At 39.2% G+C, this 17339-nt stretch overlaps 2 protein-coding genes and 1 non-coding gene across 3 annotated transcripts in view; 1 reads left to right on the top strand and 2 right to left on the bottom strand.

The window, feature by feature from the left end:
• Positions 1-17339, bottom strand: part of PLPPR1 (phospholipid phosphatase related 1) — a 257000-nt gene that overhangs the window by 147759 nt on the left and 91902 nt on the right. The window lies entirely within an intron of this gene.
• Positions 671-884, bottom strand: LOC125995097 (small nucleolar RNA U3). The gene has a single exon (XR_007490715.1). It is a non-coding gene; the product is annotated as a small nucleolar RNA U3 (small nucleolar RNA).
• Positions 3182-17339, top strand: part of PALMD (palmdelphin) — a 30591-nt gene continuing 16433 nt past the window's right edge. The window contains 6 exon segments of the mRNA XM_049773134.1: positions 3182-3274; positions 7639-8050; positions 8053-8088; positions 8091-8286; positions 8288-8788; positions 8790-8998. Coding sequence (XP_049629091.1) covers positions 3182-3274; positions 7639-8050; positions 8053-8088; positions 8091-8286; positions 8288-8788; positions 8790-8998 — 1447 coding nt within the window.

The following is a 17339-nucleotide window of genomic DNA, read 5'->3' as shown; positions in this document are numbered from 1 at the left end:
GGATTGTTTGGCCATAATTCTAAAGTGGCTGTAACTATCTCTCTCTTCATTTTTAACCATTACTAAAAATCAGGCCAGGCCTTAGTAATTCTTTCTAACAAAGGAGGACAGTACAAATCCCGCCAAAAGTCTCCCACTAACAGCTCCCTGTGATCTGCTACTTTGGCGCCAAGATCAGGTTTTTCCAAAAACTTAGCTCATAGTAAAACAATTTTCAGTTTTCCCCAAAAAACTCTAAAACATTTCTCTCTCTTCCCACTTCCCTGAAAATTACCTGTTTCCCCCTGCTTACCCAAAACAAAGCAAACCCAACAGAAACTGCCTTTTCACCTTCAGTATCAGCTCTTTAATATGCTAATTTTAGCCAGGGTCCTTCATTCTTTTCCCATTTTCTTTGATGTCAAAAATTTACACCCTGCATTCCAAATCTCAAACCTTAAAAGTAGCCAGCTCAAAAAATAAATGTGTCTTCGTCTTTTTAGACGCAAGTCCCCATGCATTCTGTGTGGTCTCATTAATTTCTACAATAATGTTCCGTCTTTTCGCCATTTCGTGTACCCACTCTCTCCCCGTGAAGGATTCCCAAACTCCACGAAGAATCTGTTTGCAGGCGCTGACGTCTGCAACAGAATTGACCCACAACATACAATACACTTTTTTTTTTTCTTTTTCCACTCAGACTGCATCCTCTCCTTCTACCCTTTTCAGAGAAAAGGGAAAACAATCATCAATGGCCAAAGGCAGTTACATAAGCAACACCTAGAGCCGGCTTCATGCTCAGGAGAGGATAATTCTGGCTGTTCCTCACGGTTTCGGTGTTCTATAGGATCAGAAAAACTTCTCTAGTCACATACTATGGAAATGATCCCTGAAAGTATAATCTTTATATTACACTTTTAATCTTCTAATTTTTTTTCTCTACTTTACTAGGAAAAAAAGCACAATCTGGATTTATTTCTATCTCTGTAAATGAATCATCACAGAGTTATGAGATGAAAAGTTAACACAGAGCTGAAAAAGACAGTAGAGAGGGTAGGGCTCTTGCTTTACATACAGTCAACCCAGATATTATTCCCAGCACTGCATAGTGCCCCCCTCCCCAAGCACCCCAGAATTGACCCTAAGCAGAGAGCAAGAGGCAAGCCCTGAGCACAGCCAGGGGTGGCACCATCCCCCACTTCCACAACCCCCACCCCCAAATAAAGCAGAAAAAGCAAAAGATAAAACAGTGTAGGGCTTAGAGCAAATACAATTAACTATTAGCTAGCAATATTATGAAAAAAAAAGTTATAGACAATGCCATTTGTACAATAAAGATGAACCTAGTTCAAAACACCTGAAAATGGCATATATCTTTATGATGTATGACAGTGATCCTTTGAAAAGATTAACCTTCAGTGATAGATCAGGAACACTGTCAGATAACTGTCCTTGTTTATAGCTCAGAATCTACCTCTGAAAATTTCTATGTACATTCACAGAAAACCTGCAAAAACTAACCAGAAATATAAATGAATACAAAGCAAGCTTTAGTGTCCTGCTTTTATATAAAAAAAATAGATACCCAAAGATTGATGGTTTGAATATGCCTTACAGATAGCATTGGGAAATGCTATGACTATATTTCTTTTACTGACTCTGAGCTTATGATTCTTCAAACTCAAGTTAATATAATCACGTAGCCAATATTACATGGCCTTGCTGTGATAATTTTTGCTTTCCCCATGCTCATGCAAATCTGAGCAAGAGGAAAAACTACTTTGTGAGATGAACAGCAAGAATAAAATTTGCTAGTTTCTGGAAAATATTAATTGTTTTGATCTGTTTAATACTATTTCTCAGAGCGATAACCAGTGATAAAACCCTTAAGACTCCCTAAATTCAAATGGTTCAACCATTTTCACTTTCTTTTGAGCACCATGTTCACTCCACCTTGCTGAGGTGACATATGAGATGACAGATTGTATACATACATATTCTGGGGTAAATGTCTAAATGAAGCTGACTTAGTCTATCCAGAAATCCATGCAAAAAATAGAAAAGAAAGAAAGAAAACATCAAACTCGCTCCTTCATTAGAAAATTCTATTGTAAGTGTTGCTTGTGTTTCTATGAACCTTTTGAGATGCAGAAGTAGCAGGCCTCAGAGCAACGGACTGTATCTTTTCAGAAAACAGGTTCTTAATAAGACCTGGTAAGAATATTATATAAGACCTTTAGTAGCTTCCTATCTTTCTCTTGACCACACCTTAGTAACAAAACACTTTGGCCTAGCCCTATTAAAAGTAGTTTACAGAGACAAGTAAACCATGTAATGCCCCAGGAGGATGGAGGTATGCAAATGTGGTTCTATTTTTTTTATTAAACATAGCCTAGTATGTTAAAATTCCATTATAATACAGATTTGAACTGTGTTATGAAGCAAACTTAGAAAATGACTTAAACTCACTGGAATTTTCATGCCATTTACCTGTAGAATAAAAGAATAAGCCTAATTTAGCAGTGTTGCTATGAGTATTCAAAGATGTAAGTGCTTGGCACACTGAGTCCAATGAATGAACACTTATTCTTCACTGGGTAAAAAGAAATTATTTCTGCTAAGAGCCATAAAGAAGGCTCATATCAATAGGAATTTACTGAGATCGTTATAAAATCTCAGGATCATGTGTATCTGATACTATGAAAAAAAATTTAATTACTTTAATTTTAAATACTATGAAAGAATTTTAATTTCAATTTTTTGTTTGTTTGGGTCACACCTGGCAGCACTCAGGGGCTACTTCTGGCTCTACACTCAGAAATTGCCACCAGCAGACTCGGGGGAACCATATGGGATGCCAGGATTCAAACCTCATGCTATCTCTCCAGTCCTATAAAGAATTTTAAAATCAATACAACTAGTCAGAGCGAACAGAATATTTAGATGTTGACACAAAACTGTTCTAGGTTTTGTGCCTCAGTACCGTGAGATACATACCACTTATGAATTAGCCTCACCTGTCTGATTAGATAAAAAGGGATGAAAAAACTTTTTTTTAAATTGAGACTACAATTAGTTTCTATATAATAACTACCCACTGGATCATTCTGATGTATTACTTTAATTCATCAAGATTATTTCGCAGGAGATATTACCATGCCAAAGGATTGCAACAGTGATGAGACAAAAGTTGAGATCAATAATGAGGTCTGTGTTTCCACTAAATTCTGATGTCACAGACTACAAAGGGCCTCAGAGGGTCATACTCTCTCCAACTGAGGAACAGATATTCCAAGTAAGAAGGACAAGTGAGTGTTGAGTTAATGATCCACAGATCTTTCCTGTTGAGAGTGAATCCACCTTGACAACGTTATTAACAGAAAATAATATGACAGCAGGGGGTCTGCATAGAGCTTTATGGTCCTGTCTCCCTTGCCGAGGTGAGAAATCAAGTTCAGCCACTGGCATCTTCCTTCATGCTGGGTGTGATCCTAGAAACACTGTGTGGGGGACCCCTAGTGACAACAGAGTTTCAGTCACACCGTAACTAAGAGTGAGATGCTGTGCTATTACAATAAGAAAAATAAGAAAGAAATGAAAAAAAAAATAAATGAGACTACCATGGTAACCACATCATTTGTTTACTTAAAGAAATAAAGTGATTTCAGGATAAAAGAAAAGTGATACCTAACTGGCACTCACCCATTTCTTCATTCATTCAATATCACCTCTTGCTAACAGGACAGAAATAAAGGCAAGGCTAAGGAAGCCATTTAGAATGTTAGCTGATCAGGCAATAAGGCTCTAGCTTCATTAATAATTGGGACCCAGAGTGATAGTATGTTTGTTAAGGTACCTTACCTTGCATGTAGCTGACCAATTTCTATCCTTAGCACCAAATGGTCCTTAAGTACTATGGGGCCAATCCTTGAGCAAAGAAACAGCAGTAGCCCTTGAGCATCATTGGATGTGACCCAAGTGAATATTAATATTGTTTCTTTGAGTAATAATAAACTGAGGTAATATAAGACATAGACTTTGAGACATGTAGGTCAGTAAACTTGGAAAGGAATTAATAGGACATTCCATTAAATCCTAAATAATAGGACATTATTTTTTTAAATAAGTCACAAAACCTATCAGATATGAGCAATTCTGAACATCATGCCAACAATAGGATTTCGCAAAATTTATTAATTGTTAGAGGGAAAGTGAAAATGAGATAAAATTGTGAGAGTCTGAGTATATTTTATTTCACATCTCTCACGTACATTTTAGATAATTTTTTTTGTTATTGTGTATGTAGAGGCATTTTTTTCTCCTGAAAAGATATAATAACCAGAGACTGGAAACCTGTTTCCGGTGGGAGTTGAATTAGCTATTAGAAAGAACCCAGGGGGCCCGGAGAGATAGCACAGCGGCGTTTGCAAGCAGCCGGTCCAGGACCAAAGGTGGTTGGTTCAAATCCCGGTGTCCCATATGGTCCCCCGTGCCTGCCAGGAGCTATTTCTGAGCAGACAGCCAGGAGAAACCCCTGAGCACAGCCGGGTGTGCCTCCCCCAAAAAAAAACAAAAAAAAAAAAAGAAAGAAAGAAAGAACCCAGGGCTTTCTATTAGCCAAGAAAGAAGAAAAATAGGAGAAAGGAAGAAAGGGAGGAATGGGGGGAGGGAGGAAAGAAAGAAGAAAGGAAGGAAAGAAGGAAGAAAGGAAGGGAGGGAGGGAGGAAAAGAGGGAGAGGAATGGAGGAAGGATGGAAGGAAGGAAGGAAGGAAGGAAGGAAGGAAGGAAGGAAGGAAGGAAGGAAGGAAGGAAGGAAGGAAAGAAGGAAGGAAGGAAGAAAAGAAAATGAAAGGGAGAAAGGAGGAGGAAGAAAAGACAGAAAGAAGGAAGGAAGAAAGGGAGGGAAAAATAAAGGGGAGAAAACGAGAGAGGGGAGGAGGGAGAAAAGGAGGAGGGAGAGAGAGGAGGGAGGAGGAGAGAAGAGGAGGAAGGAAGGGAGAGGAAGAAAGGAAGAGGAGGGAGGAAGGGAGAGAAGAAGGAAGAGAGGAAAGGGAGGAAGGGAGAGAAGGAAGAAGGGAGGGGAGGAAGAGGGAAGGAAGGAGAGGGAGGAAGAAGAGGAAGGAGAAGGGAGGAAGGAAGGAAAGATAAGGAAGAAGGAGGGAGGAGAAGGAAGAAGAGGAAGGTACAGGAGGAAGGAAGGGAGGAAGAAAGAGAAGAAGGGAGGGAGGGCAGACAGGAGGAAGGAAGAAAGGAAGCAAGGAAAGAGGAGGGAGGGAGGAAGGAAGGAAATAGGAAGGGATGTAGGAAGGGAGGAAAAGAGGAAGAAAGGGAGGAAGGAAGAAAGGAAGAATGAAGGAAGGAAGGAAGGAAGAAAAATGGATCTGGGAAAAATAGAATAATATACATCATGATTTGGCAAGAGTGAAGTGCAAGAATGAGAAGGGAAAGAAAACTGGGATTGTGAATATAAGAAATATTTAATGATGCCTTTCTAAAGCATAAATTTCATCACTTATTTTTTAAAAAGTACAGAAGTAATTGTGTTGCTTTCTTTTGCTTATACAAGTTCTAAGACCCTTAGAGATGTCTGGAGTAAGTTTCATAATCTCTCCTCTATCTTCTTTAGCCATTCTGTCATGGCTTTCTATCATTTGCTCGTCTGGCTGAAGGCACATCGATCTGAAGGAAGACATAATGTAATATTCATGGGATGAAGAAATTTAGGCATCCCTTCTCAGCTCATGGGACAAGTCCTACAACTGTCCACATTTATTTCCTATTCACCTTGTCTTCATTGCTTATCCCATTTATTCAGCTCTTTCTTTTTAGATCCTAGTTCCAAGAAAAGTCAAGTTGGTCTCTCAGGTCTTGCTCCAGAAACCTCCTCTTTCTTGCAGAAAGTCCTTTTTCTCTTTAACTACCTCATAAAAGCTCAAAAAACCTAAATCCCAGAACACACTCAATATGTTCTATCTGTGTACAAACATACAGGGTTATTGAACATTATTGCCCAGGACACGTCATGTTTTCTTTATTGGCTTTTGCTTTTTTTTCTAAGTTGTCATGGTATTAACGTCCATATGTGGCAATTTTGAGGATCATAGCTTTCATGTAGAAAAACCTGTAGGTACAGAGTACAAACCTAGGGCTTCACATATAAAAGTTATGTTCTCTACTACTGGAAAATATCTCTGCCAATGGCTTTTTATTTATTCATTATCAAGTATGTCAGTCATACATCAAATTGTTATGGGCTACACTGTTTAATGTAATTTTTCTGAACTACACTTTTAACTCAGACCTTATCTTCTTTCCTCAATAGGATGCCACCTGACTTGTTCCTTTATGCTTCCTCTTAAAACCACTATTAACATAAATTTTGTCTTTGTGGGAAGTAACTGATAAAGCAGTCTATGGGCAAGAAAACTTATTCTAGGCTGTAGCTTATTTAAGAAAAGGAAATCAGATATAATTTAAGTGATCATGAGAAGACTGGTAGGATCAGTAGCCATAGTTTGTCTAGCTCTGTGTAAGGTATATTATGTAACAATGTCCTCACAACTAACTTTTGAAAGTATTCTTATTTCTACTTAAAAAAGAAGGACCATTGGAGGCTAAATTACCTTCCTAAGGTTTTCATGTCTCTGACTTCAGAGTATGTTCTTAACCACATGTGTTGGGTTTTTGTTGTTGTTCTGTTGTTTTGGTTTGTATTTTTTGCTAGTTAACCTTACTTAAAATAGTAAGTTCTAAGTTATTGATCAGACTGTCTAAATAATATTGACATTGGCCACAAAGCCACATTGGGGTTTAAGGTCATTCACAGATAATCTTCAAAGTGTTGGTTTCTGCCAACATTTCCTCTTCATTCTCTGAAAGTCTGGGAGGACTTGAGCTACCATTTGGCTGGGAATTGGTTTTTGGGCCACACCCTTTGACGCTCAGGGGTTACTCCTGGCTATATGCTCAGAAATCACTCCTGGCTTAGGGGATCATATGGGATGCCGGAGGATTGAATTGCAGTTCATCCTAAGTCAGACGGGTGCAAGGCAAATGCCTTAGTGTTGTGCCACCACTCCAGCCTCAAAAGCTACTTTTAAGTAATGAAAGTGATCTAGCTCTAAGCAAAAAAGTAATTTGCTATTATTTTTTCTTTTATTTATTTTGTGAGTTATTTTTGTTTGTTAGTTTGTTGGCCATAACCAGCTATGCTAGAGGCTTACTATTAGCTCTATGTTCATTTCTAGTGGTGCTCAGAGGACTATATGAGTGCCAGGGATCAAACCTGAGTAGGTCACATGCAAGACAAATGCCCTGCCTACTGCTTTATCTCTACAGCCACTGTCATAATTATGATATCTGAGAGGATTGCATTACTAGAAAAATAAAAGCAGGAGAAGCAGATGCAGCAGGGATCATGGAGGGCAGCTAGCAAAGGCTGCATAAAAAGCTGAGAAGCCATGTGGAGAAATGCACATGGCAGTTAAGGGCTATGAAATTAAGCTGATTCCTCTTGAAACTTCAACTGACTGCCTGTGGATCTGTCATTATCCTGAAACCTACAGACCCTCTGGCCTATGGCGCTGCAGGCACTGGGCAGAGCCAAGAAAGGCTTCACCCCCTACCACACTAGGACTTTATATTTTATATTGAAATAGCAGAAAAAAGCCTTGAGGGAGAAATGGCTCCGAGATGGAATCAGCAATGGAAAAGAAGAAGAGATGAAGAAGCAAAATCAACAAGATTAGCATCAGATTCAGAAATGAGAACAAAGTGTCCTCAGACTTGAGAAAGAAATCCAAGACCTTGAAAAGAATGAACTACAAATCTCAACCTATAAAGTGGTAATTTAAAAAAATCTAAAATCAGTTGAGAAGAAAACAGAAGACATAATAAAGTCTGTGAAAGCAAAAAAAGAAGAAACACCAAGAGACTAGATTGAAGACATATATGCTAATATTCCTGATCTTCCAAAGTCCTATATACCATCTAGATTAAGAAAGGAAAGAAACAAAGGGACAGAAGATGATGAACAAAACAGAAAAGCTTTGTATGCAATGGAAATAAAAGTTAAAAAGACCTGAAAATTGGAGAGAGTACAGTCTTGTCTTCATACCTCTCCCATCAGATGACTTCAAAGATACAGAAATTAAAGTTTACGATGATGGACAAAAGTCAGTATACACAGTAGGTTTTAATCCTACTGCATCACATAATGACACCAATGGCTTGGCACCCATTGAAGTAGAGGAACTTTTAAGACAAGCTTCAGAGAGAAACTCTAAATGTCCAACAGAGTATCATGAGTGTTTATGCCAATCTATTTTACAGGCCTACAACTCCACAGAGAGAGAAGCTAATCCCTGAACCACATTTTCATTAAAGGATATAGATAAAACCAAATGTACTAAAAAATGATATAAATGAATCCATACACTATATGGGAAATTGACTTTCTGAGGAAAGAGGCAACAGCTTTAATAATATCAGTCCTGTGTGACCTATAATACCTCACCCCCACTCAATGACTCAATCAATATAGGAGACAAAACATGGCTTTCAAAAGAAGCTAATAAATCCTCAGGAAGAACCAAATGTAACTTGGGGCATGCCCATGTCCTTTTATCCAAGTCCAACTTCCAGAAAACTGATTGGGAAGCCAGAGTATCAGGGCTCTTCTCCTACTGGACATGAGGAGGAGGAAGATGTTAGATACAATATCGTGCATGCCTTACCTTCTAACATGAACAATACAGAACCTGTGACCATGATTTTCATGGGATAGCAGCAGGCAGAAGACAATGAAGAAGGAAAATATGAACAACAAATCTCCCCACCAAAATTTCATATCCTTGAAACAGCAAGAAGAAAGCTTGGGAAGATCTGCTCACAATTCTCTGACTCAGGATTAGATCACAGGAGATGAAACTAAAGATCCATCCTTAACAGCTTTAACAATAAGGATGGCAGGGGCCAAAGCATACGGCCAACACAGGATAAACCCTGATTTGAATACCGGCATCCCATATAGTCCTCCGAGCCTGCCAGGAACGATTTCTGAGCACAGAGTCAGGAGTAACCCAAGTGCTGCCACTGGGTGTGAGCGGGTGTGGGCCAGGTGGGCCGTGTATGACCCAACCACCCTCCCCAAAAAGAAGGAGGATGGCAAAGCTGGGGGAAAAGTTATATGAGACATGCTTCACCTATGTAAACATTCTTTGGAAAAGAAACTAACAACCTCTACAAAGATGTTTTCTGGATATTTTCTATTTTCTGGATTCCAAAATATAATTATACTAAGCCATGTGAACAGACAGCAGTCATTGCTTGTGAAAATTTCTGAAAGGGGGAGAATAGCAATGTAACTTTCATATTTACTTCACATGATTCAGTGGGGGGGGTGGGACCAGCATATTTTTATTGTACTGATACCAAAGAACATCTTATAAGTATGTTAATTTAAAAATAAAGTTATTTAAAATAAAGAAGGAGGAAGGAAGGAAGGAAGAAAAAGACAGAAAGACAAAGAAAAGAAAGAAAGAAGAAAGAAAGAAGAAAGAAAGAAAGAAAGAAAGAAAGAAAGAAAGAAAGAAGAAAGAAAGAAAGAAAGAAGAAAGAAGGAAGGAAGGAAGGAAGGAAGGAAGGAAGGAAGGAAGGAAGGAAGGAAGGAAGGAAGGAAGGAAGGAAGAAAGAAAGAAAGAAAGAAAGAAAGGAAGGAAGGAAGGAAGGAAGGAAGGAAGGAAGGAAGGAAGGAAGGAAGGAAGGAAGGAAGGAAGGAAGGAAGGAAGGAAGGAAGGAAGGAAGGAGGGAGGGAGGGAAGGAAGGAAGGAAGGAAGGAAGGAAGAAAGGAAGAAAGGAAGGAAGAAAGGAAGAAAGGAAGAAAGAAAGAAAAAGGAAAAAATTCCCATAGGATGGGAAGTGTCTGGGTCTGGAGCAACAGCACAGTGGATGCAACCTTGCAGGTGGCTGACTCAGACTTGATCCCCAGCATCTCATATAGTCCCCTGAGTTTTCCAGGAGTGATTTATGAGTGCAGAGCCAGAAGTAATCCCTGAGTGCTAACAGGTGTGGCCCAAAAAATAACAACAGTAAAAAGATGTACAGTGTCTAAGTGTACATTTAAGTTACATTATATAAAGTGCAATGTACATATAGAATATGATATGTAGAATGACCTATCCACATATTTCAAGTAATACTTTTTCTTTAAGGACTATATGCAATCTGGATTTTAAGAATATAATCCCCTTAGCCCATCAAAAGGGGTTCCTGAGCAGAGTCAGGAATAACTAGAGCACTACCTGGTATGGCCTCAAAACTAAAACCAAACAAATTTTTTTTTTTTTTTTGGTTTTTGGTTTTTGGGTCATACCCGGCAGTGCTCAGGGGTTACTCCTGGCTCCATGCTCAGAATTTGCCTCTGGCAGGCATAGGGGACCATATGGGATGCTGGGATTCGAATCACTGTCCTTCTGCATGAAAGGCAAAAGCCTTAACTCCATGCTACCTATCTGGCCCCCACATGAATTTTTTTTTTCAAAAAGCTTTTATACCTATGTCTTGTTAAGCTTGATCTTTTATACTCTTCTATAATTTCTAAGGGAAAAGGAAAAAAAAAAGAGCAACCACATCCTTGCATTTAAGAGTGGCAATTTCTAATAATGAAATTAAAATTCTGAACATAGGATTAGACCACACCTGTTTTGTTTATTATTGCAATGTCAAGTGTTGGGGCCATGATAAGCGCTTAATAAATAATTGCATAATTGAATCAGTCACCACCCCCACAACAATCACAACTGCATTCGTAGGTGAAAATTATGCAGGTGGTTGCTCCTATGTGATTAACCCCAGAGCACAGATATCTGTCAATGTGGAGGCTGCCTCATTTCTCATATGTTCCTGGAACTCCATTTGTAAAGAAATGAGTGAGCAAGACACTTGGTCTCCATGGGGCTTTGCTATAGAAATGGAATGAGGTATTGTAAATGAATATCCTCCCTGTACCACAGAGACTGCACAGACGTGACAAGGCAGCAGAATTGAGTGCAGTCTGGCCCCAGAGTGTGATGGAGTCATTACCTGGAGAGCCATCTCCAACAGTTTTAAGACTCAAACTATTCCATGAAACATAATTAGTTACAAGAGCTAAACAAAATAAAAGTGAAACCTTTCCTCCACCTCTTAAAAAGTACTAAGTAAACTCATTTAAACAAGACCATTAGTAATTAGTCTTCTAGGAGAGGTTTGGGGGCAATTATCAAACTTTTCACTGAATGAATACCAACCCCCCACAAAAACACCCAAAAACAAACAAATAAAAATCTAGTAACCCCTCCATGACCATTCAGATATGCATAAAAAGAAAACTAGCCTCAGATAAGTAGCTTTTACCAGAGAGATAATCATTGTTAAGAACATCTGTTCTGGAACCAAATTAAATAAATATTCAACTTTCAGCATTGTTTGTGTCCATATCTGCATTTTTGGAGGATTTTTTGGCCCTGTTCTGTGTCCTTTGAAGATGATCTGTGTGGATCACCTCAGTTGCCTGCCTTATCTTCTTTCTTACTTTCTTTTTTTTTTTTTTTTTTTTTTAATGCATAATTTTTTTTTTATTTAAACACCTTGATTACATACATGATTGTGTTTGGGTTTCAGTCATAAAAGGAACACCACCCATCACCAGTGCAACATTCCCATCACCCAAGTCCCAAATCTCCCTCCTCCCCACCCAACCCCCGCCTGTACCCTAAACAGGCTCTACATTTCCCTCATACATTCTCAATATTAGGACAGTTCAAAATGTAGTTATTTCTCTAACTAAACTCATCACTCTTTGTGGTGAGCTTCCTGAGGTGAGCTGGAACTTCCAGCTCTTTTCTCTTTTGTGTCTGAAAATTATTATTACCAGGGTGTCTTTCATTTTTCTTAAAACCCATAGATGAGTGAGACCATTCTGCGTTTTTCTTCTCTCTCTGACTTATTTCACTCAGCATAATAGATTCCATGTACATCCATGTATAGGAAAATTTCATGACTTCATCTCTCCTGACAGCTGCATAATATTCCATTGTGTATATGTACCACAGTTTCTTTAGCCATTCGTCTGTTGAAGGGCATCTTGGTTGTTTCCAGAGTCTTGCTATGGTAAATAGAGCTGCAATGAATATAGGTGTAAGGAAGGGGTTTTTGTATTGCATTTTTGTGTTCCTAGGGTATATTCCTAGGAGTGGTATAGCTGGATCGTATGGGAGCTCGATTTCCAGTTTTTGGAGGAATCTCCATATCGCTTTCCATAAAGGTTGAACTAGACAGCATTCCCACCAGCAGTGGATAAGAGTTCCTTTCTCTCCACATCCCCGCCAACACTGTTTATTCTCATTCTTTGTGATGTGTGCCATTCTCTGGGGTGTGAGGTGGTATCTCATCGTTGTTTTGATTTGCATCTCCCTGATGATTAGTGATGTGGAACATTTTTTCATGTGTCTTTTGGCCATGCGTATTTCTTCTTTGTCAAAGTGTCTGTTCATTTCTTCTCCCCATTTTTTGATGGGGTTAGATGTTTTTTTCTTGTAAAGTTCTGTCAGTGCCTTGTATATTTTGGAGATTAGCCCCTTATCTGATGGGTATTGGGTGAATAGTTTCTCCCACTCAGTGGGTGGCTCTTGTATCCTGGGCACTATTTCCTTTGAGGTGCAGAAGCTTCTCAGCTTAATATATTCCCATCTGTTAATCTCTGCTTTCACTTGCTTGGAGAGTGCAGTTTCCTCCTTGAAGATGCCTGTAATGTCCTGTAGTGTTTTGCCTATGTGCTGTTCTATATATCTTATGGTTTTGGGGCTGATATCGAGGTCTTTAATCCATTTGGATTTTACCTTTGTACATGATGTTAGCTGGGGGTCTAAGTTTAATTTTTTGCAAGTGGCTATCCAATTGTGCCAACACCACTTGTTGAAGAGGCTTTCCCTGCTCCATTTAGGATTTCCTGCTCCTTTATCAAAAATTAGATGGTTGTATCTCTGGGGAACATTTTCTGAGTATTCAAGCCTATTCCACTGATCTGAGGACCTATCTTTATTCCAATACCATGCTGTTTTGATAACTGTTGCTTTGTAGTACAGTTTAAAGTTGGGAAAAGTAATTCCTCCCATATTCTTTTTCCCAATGATTGCTTTAGCTATTCGAGGGTGTTTATTGTTCCAAATGAATTTCAAAAGTGTCTGATCCACTTCTTTGAAGAATGTCATGGGTATCTTTAGAGGGATGGCATTAAATCTGTATAATGCCTTGGGGAGTATTGACATTTTGATGATGTTAATCCTGCCAATCCATGAGCAGGGTATGTGTTTCCATTTCCGTGTGTCCTCTCTTATTTCTTGGAGCAGAGTTTTATAGTTTTCTTTGTATAGGTCCTTCACATATTTAGTCAAGTTGATTCCAAGATATTTGAGTTTGTGTGGTACTATTGTGAATGGGGTTGTTTTCTTAATGTCCATTTCATCCTTATTACTATTGGTATATAGAAAGGCCATTGATTTTTGTGTGTTAATTTTGTAGCCTGCCACCTTGCTATATGATTCTATTGTTTCTAGAAGCTTTTTGATAGAGTCTTTAGGGTTTTCTAAGTAGAGTATCATGTCATCTGCAAACAGTGAGAGCTTGACTTCTTCCTTTCCTATCTGGATTCCCTTGATATCCTTTTCTTGCCTAATCGCTATAGCAAGTACTTCCAGTGCTATGTTGAATAGGAGTGGTGAGAGAGGACAGCCTTGTCTTGTGCCAGAATTTAGAGGGAAGGCTTTCAGTTTTTCTCCATTGAGGATAATATTTGCCACTGGCTTGTGGTAGATGGCCTTCACTATATTGAGAAAGGTTCCCTCCATTCCCATCTTGCTGAGAGTTTTGATCAAGAATGGGTGTTGGACCTTATCAAATGCTTTCTCTGCATCTATTGATATGATCATGTGGTTTTTATTTTTCTTGTTATTGATGTTGTGTATTATGTTGATAGATTTACGGATGTTAAACCAGCCTTGCATTCCTGGGATGAAACCTACTTGATCGTAGTGGATGATCTTCTTAACGAGGCATTGAATCCTATTTGCCAGGATTTTGTTGAGGATCTTTGCATCTGCATTCATCAGTGATATTGGTCTGTAATTTTCTTTTTTGGTAGCGTCTCTGTCTGGTTTAGGTATCAAGGTGATGTTGGCTTCATAAAAGCTATTTGGAAGTGTTTCTGTTTGTTCAATTTCATGAAAGAGTCTTGCCAAGATTGGCAGTAGTTCCTCTTGGAAAGTTTGATAGAATTCATTAGTGAATCCATCTGGACCTGGGCTTTTGTTTTTCGGCAGACATTTGATTACTGTTTTAATTTCATCAATGGTGATGGGGGTGTTTAGATATGCTACATCCTCTTCCTTCAACCGTGGAAGATTATAAGAGTCCAAGAATTTATCCATTTCTTCCAGGTTCTCATTTTTAGTGGCGTAGAGTTTTTCAAAGTAGTTTCTGATTACCCTTTGAATCTCTGTCATATCAGTAGTGATCTCTCCTTTTTCATTCCTGATACGAGTTATCAAGTTTCTCTCTCTCTCTTTCTTTGTTAGGGTTGCCAGTGGTCTATCAATCTGTTTTATTTTTTCAAAGAACCAACTTCTGCTTTCGTTGATCTTTTCGAATGTTTTTTTGAGTTTCCACTTCATGATTTCTGCTCTCAACTTTGTTATTTCCTTCTGTCCTTCCTATTCTTGGGTCCTTTTGTTGAGAATTTTCTAGTTCTATTAGCTGTGTCATTAAGCCTACTCAGTAAGCTCCTTCTTCCTTCCTGATGTAGTGCTTGCAAAGCTATAAATTTCCTCTCAGTACTGCTTTTGCTGTGTCCCCATAAGTTCTGAGAGTTTGTGTCTTTATTGTCATTTGTTTCCAGGAACCTTTTTATTTCCTCCTTGATTTCATCTCGGACCCACTGGTTATTGAGCATGAGGCTGTTTAACTTCCAGGTGTTAAAGTGTTTCTTCTGAGTCCCTTTGGAGTTCACAAATAATTTCAGAGCCTTGTGGTCAGCGAAGGTAGTCTGCAAAATTTCTATCCTCTTGATCTTATGGAGGTATGTTTTATGTGCCAGCATGTAGTCTATCCTGGAGAATGTCCCATGTACATTGGAGAAGAATGTGTATCCAGGTTTCTGGGGATGGAGTGTCCTATATATATCCACTAGGCCTCTTTCTTCCATTTCTCTCCTCATGTCTAGTATATTCTTGTTGGGTTTCAGTCTGGTTGACCTGTCCAGTGTTGACAAAGCCGTGTTAAGGTCCCCCACAATTATTGTGTTGTTGTTGATATTATTTTTCAGATTTGTCAACAGTTGTATTAAATATTTTGCTGGCCCCTCATTCGGTGCATATATGTTTAGGAGAGTGAATTCTTCCTGCTCTACGTACCCCTTGATTAATATAAAATGTCCGTCTTTGTCCCTTACAACCTTCCTGAGTATAAAGTTTGCATTATCTGATATTAGTATGGCCACTCCAGCTTTTTTATGGGTGTTGTTTGCTTGGATAACTTTTCTCCAGCCTTTTATTTTGAGTCTATGTTTGTTCTGACTATTCAGGTGCGTTTCTTGTAGGCAGCAGAAGGTTGGATTGAGTTTTTTGATCCATTTAGCCACTCTGTGTCTCTTAACTGGTGCATTTAGTCCATTGACGTTGAGAGAAAGAATTGTCCTGGGATTTAACGCCATCTTTATTTCAAAATTTGGTGTGTCTTTTGGGTAGTCTTGTCTTAGATTAGGTCTTTCAGTTTTTCTCTTAAGACTGGTTTTGTGTCTGTGAAGTTTCTGAGCTGTTTTTTGTCTGTGAAACCATGTATTCTTCCATCAAACCGGAAAGTGAGTTTTGCTGGGTATAGTATTCTGGGTGAAGCATTCATTTCATTCAGTCTTGTCACAATATCCCACCACGGCTTTCTGGCATTGAGCGTTTCTGATGACAGGTCTGCTGTAAATCTCAGGGAAGCTTGCTTGAACATGATTTCCCCTTTTGATCTTGCTGTTTTCAGAATTCTGTCTCTATCTGTGGGATTTGTCATTGTGACTAGGATGTGGTCTTGGGGTGGTTTTTCTGGGTCCCCTCTTTTGGTTGGTACTCTTCGGGCATGCAGGATTTGAATCACATATATTCTTTAGCTCTGGAAGTTTCTCTTTAATGATGTTCTTGACCATTGATTCTTCCTGGAAATTTTCTTCCTGGGTCTCTGGGACTCCAATGATTCTTAAGTTGTTTCTGTTGATCTTATCATAGACTTCTATTTTCGTCTGTTCCCATTCTTTGACTAATTTTTTCCATTGTCTGCTCATTTGCTTTAAGTTTTTTGTCCAATCTCTCCTGCTGTATGGAATTGTTATGTATCTCATCTTCCACAGCACCAAGTCTATTCTCAGCTTCTGATACCCTGTCCCAGAGCTTATCCATTTTGTCATTCACTTCGTTTACTGACTTTTTCAGTCCTGTTAGTTGACATGTTATTTCAGTTTGGAGTTTTGTCATTTCTGCCCTTCATATTTTCTTGGTTCTTATTAGTGTTCTGTTCAACTCGATCCATGGTTTCTTGGAGTCTGTTGAGCACCTTCCATATTGCTAGTCTAAAGTCCTTATCGGAGAGGTTGATTAGTTGTTCAGTCATTATCTGGTCCTCAGAATTGTCATCTTCATTCTCTATGTCTGATGCTGGCCTGCGTTGTTTCCCCATTGTCACACTTGTATTGTGGGTTTTTCTACGTGTTGTGGTGGTATTCATTGTCTATATGATGTAGGCAGCACACTCCTCTGGCTCCTCCCTTTCTGGATGGGCTGACTTGCCTCTAAGGGAGGGGAGTCCTCCGTGGATGAAGCCTCACACTGGGTCAAATCTTAGGCCCGAGCATGCAACAGAGAAGACAGTCCAGAGAGAAATGTTTGCTTCTGTGATATAGCGCCGTTCTTAGTGTGATTTTTCCTTCTTGTTGCAATGGAGTTCTTTCCTTAGAAAGAGTGCACGGCCGCGTAGCGAAGCGGAGCGGCCGTGCTCCTCTGAGCCTCTTTTTGCCCCACTCGCAAGAGTTTCACGCAAGAGGACAGTAGACAGACATAGACAGGTCACACTCACAGTCTTTCACAGCTGAGCCCCACTGGGCCGGTGTACTTTCGCGGATTTCCTTTCTTACTTTCTAATGGGAGGCAATAGAAGAGACTGAGGGAAAAAAAAGGGAGATTGTATCTGGTGGTCTCTGCCCCAGCCACCTTATCTGTTGCTTTGAGTTAAATATTTGTTATAAAGAGTTCTGTTTTTCAAAGTAACCTCCACACATATCCTCACT

Source organism: Suncus etruscus, chromosome 1 (assembly GCF_024139225.1).
Source record: "Suncus etruscus isolate mSunEtr1 chromosome 1, mSunEtr1.pri.cur, whole genome shotgun sequence".
In the NCBI taxonomy this organism is placed as follows: Eukaryota; Metazoa; Chordata; class Mammalia; order Eulipotyphla; family Soricidae; genus Suncus; species Suncus etruscus.
The sequence above is the reverse complement of the archived record's forward strand: the minus strand, read 5'-3'. Positions and strand labels throughout refer to the sequence as shown.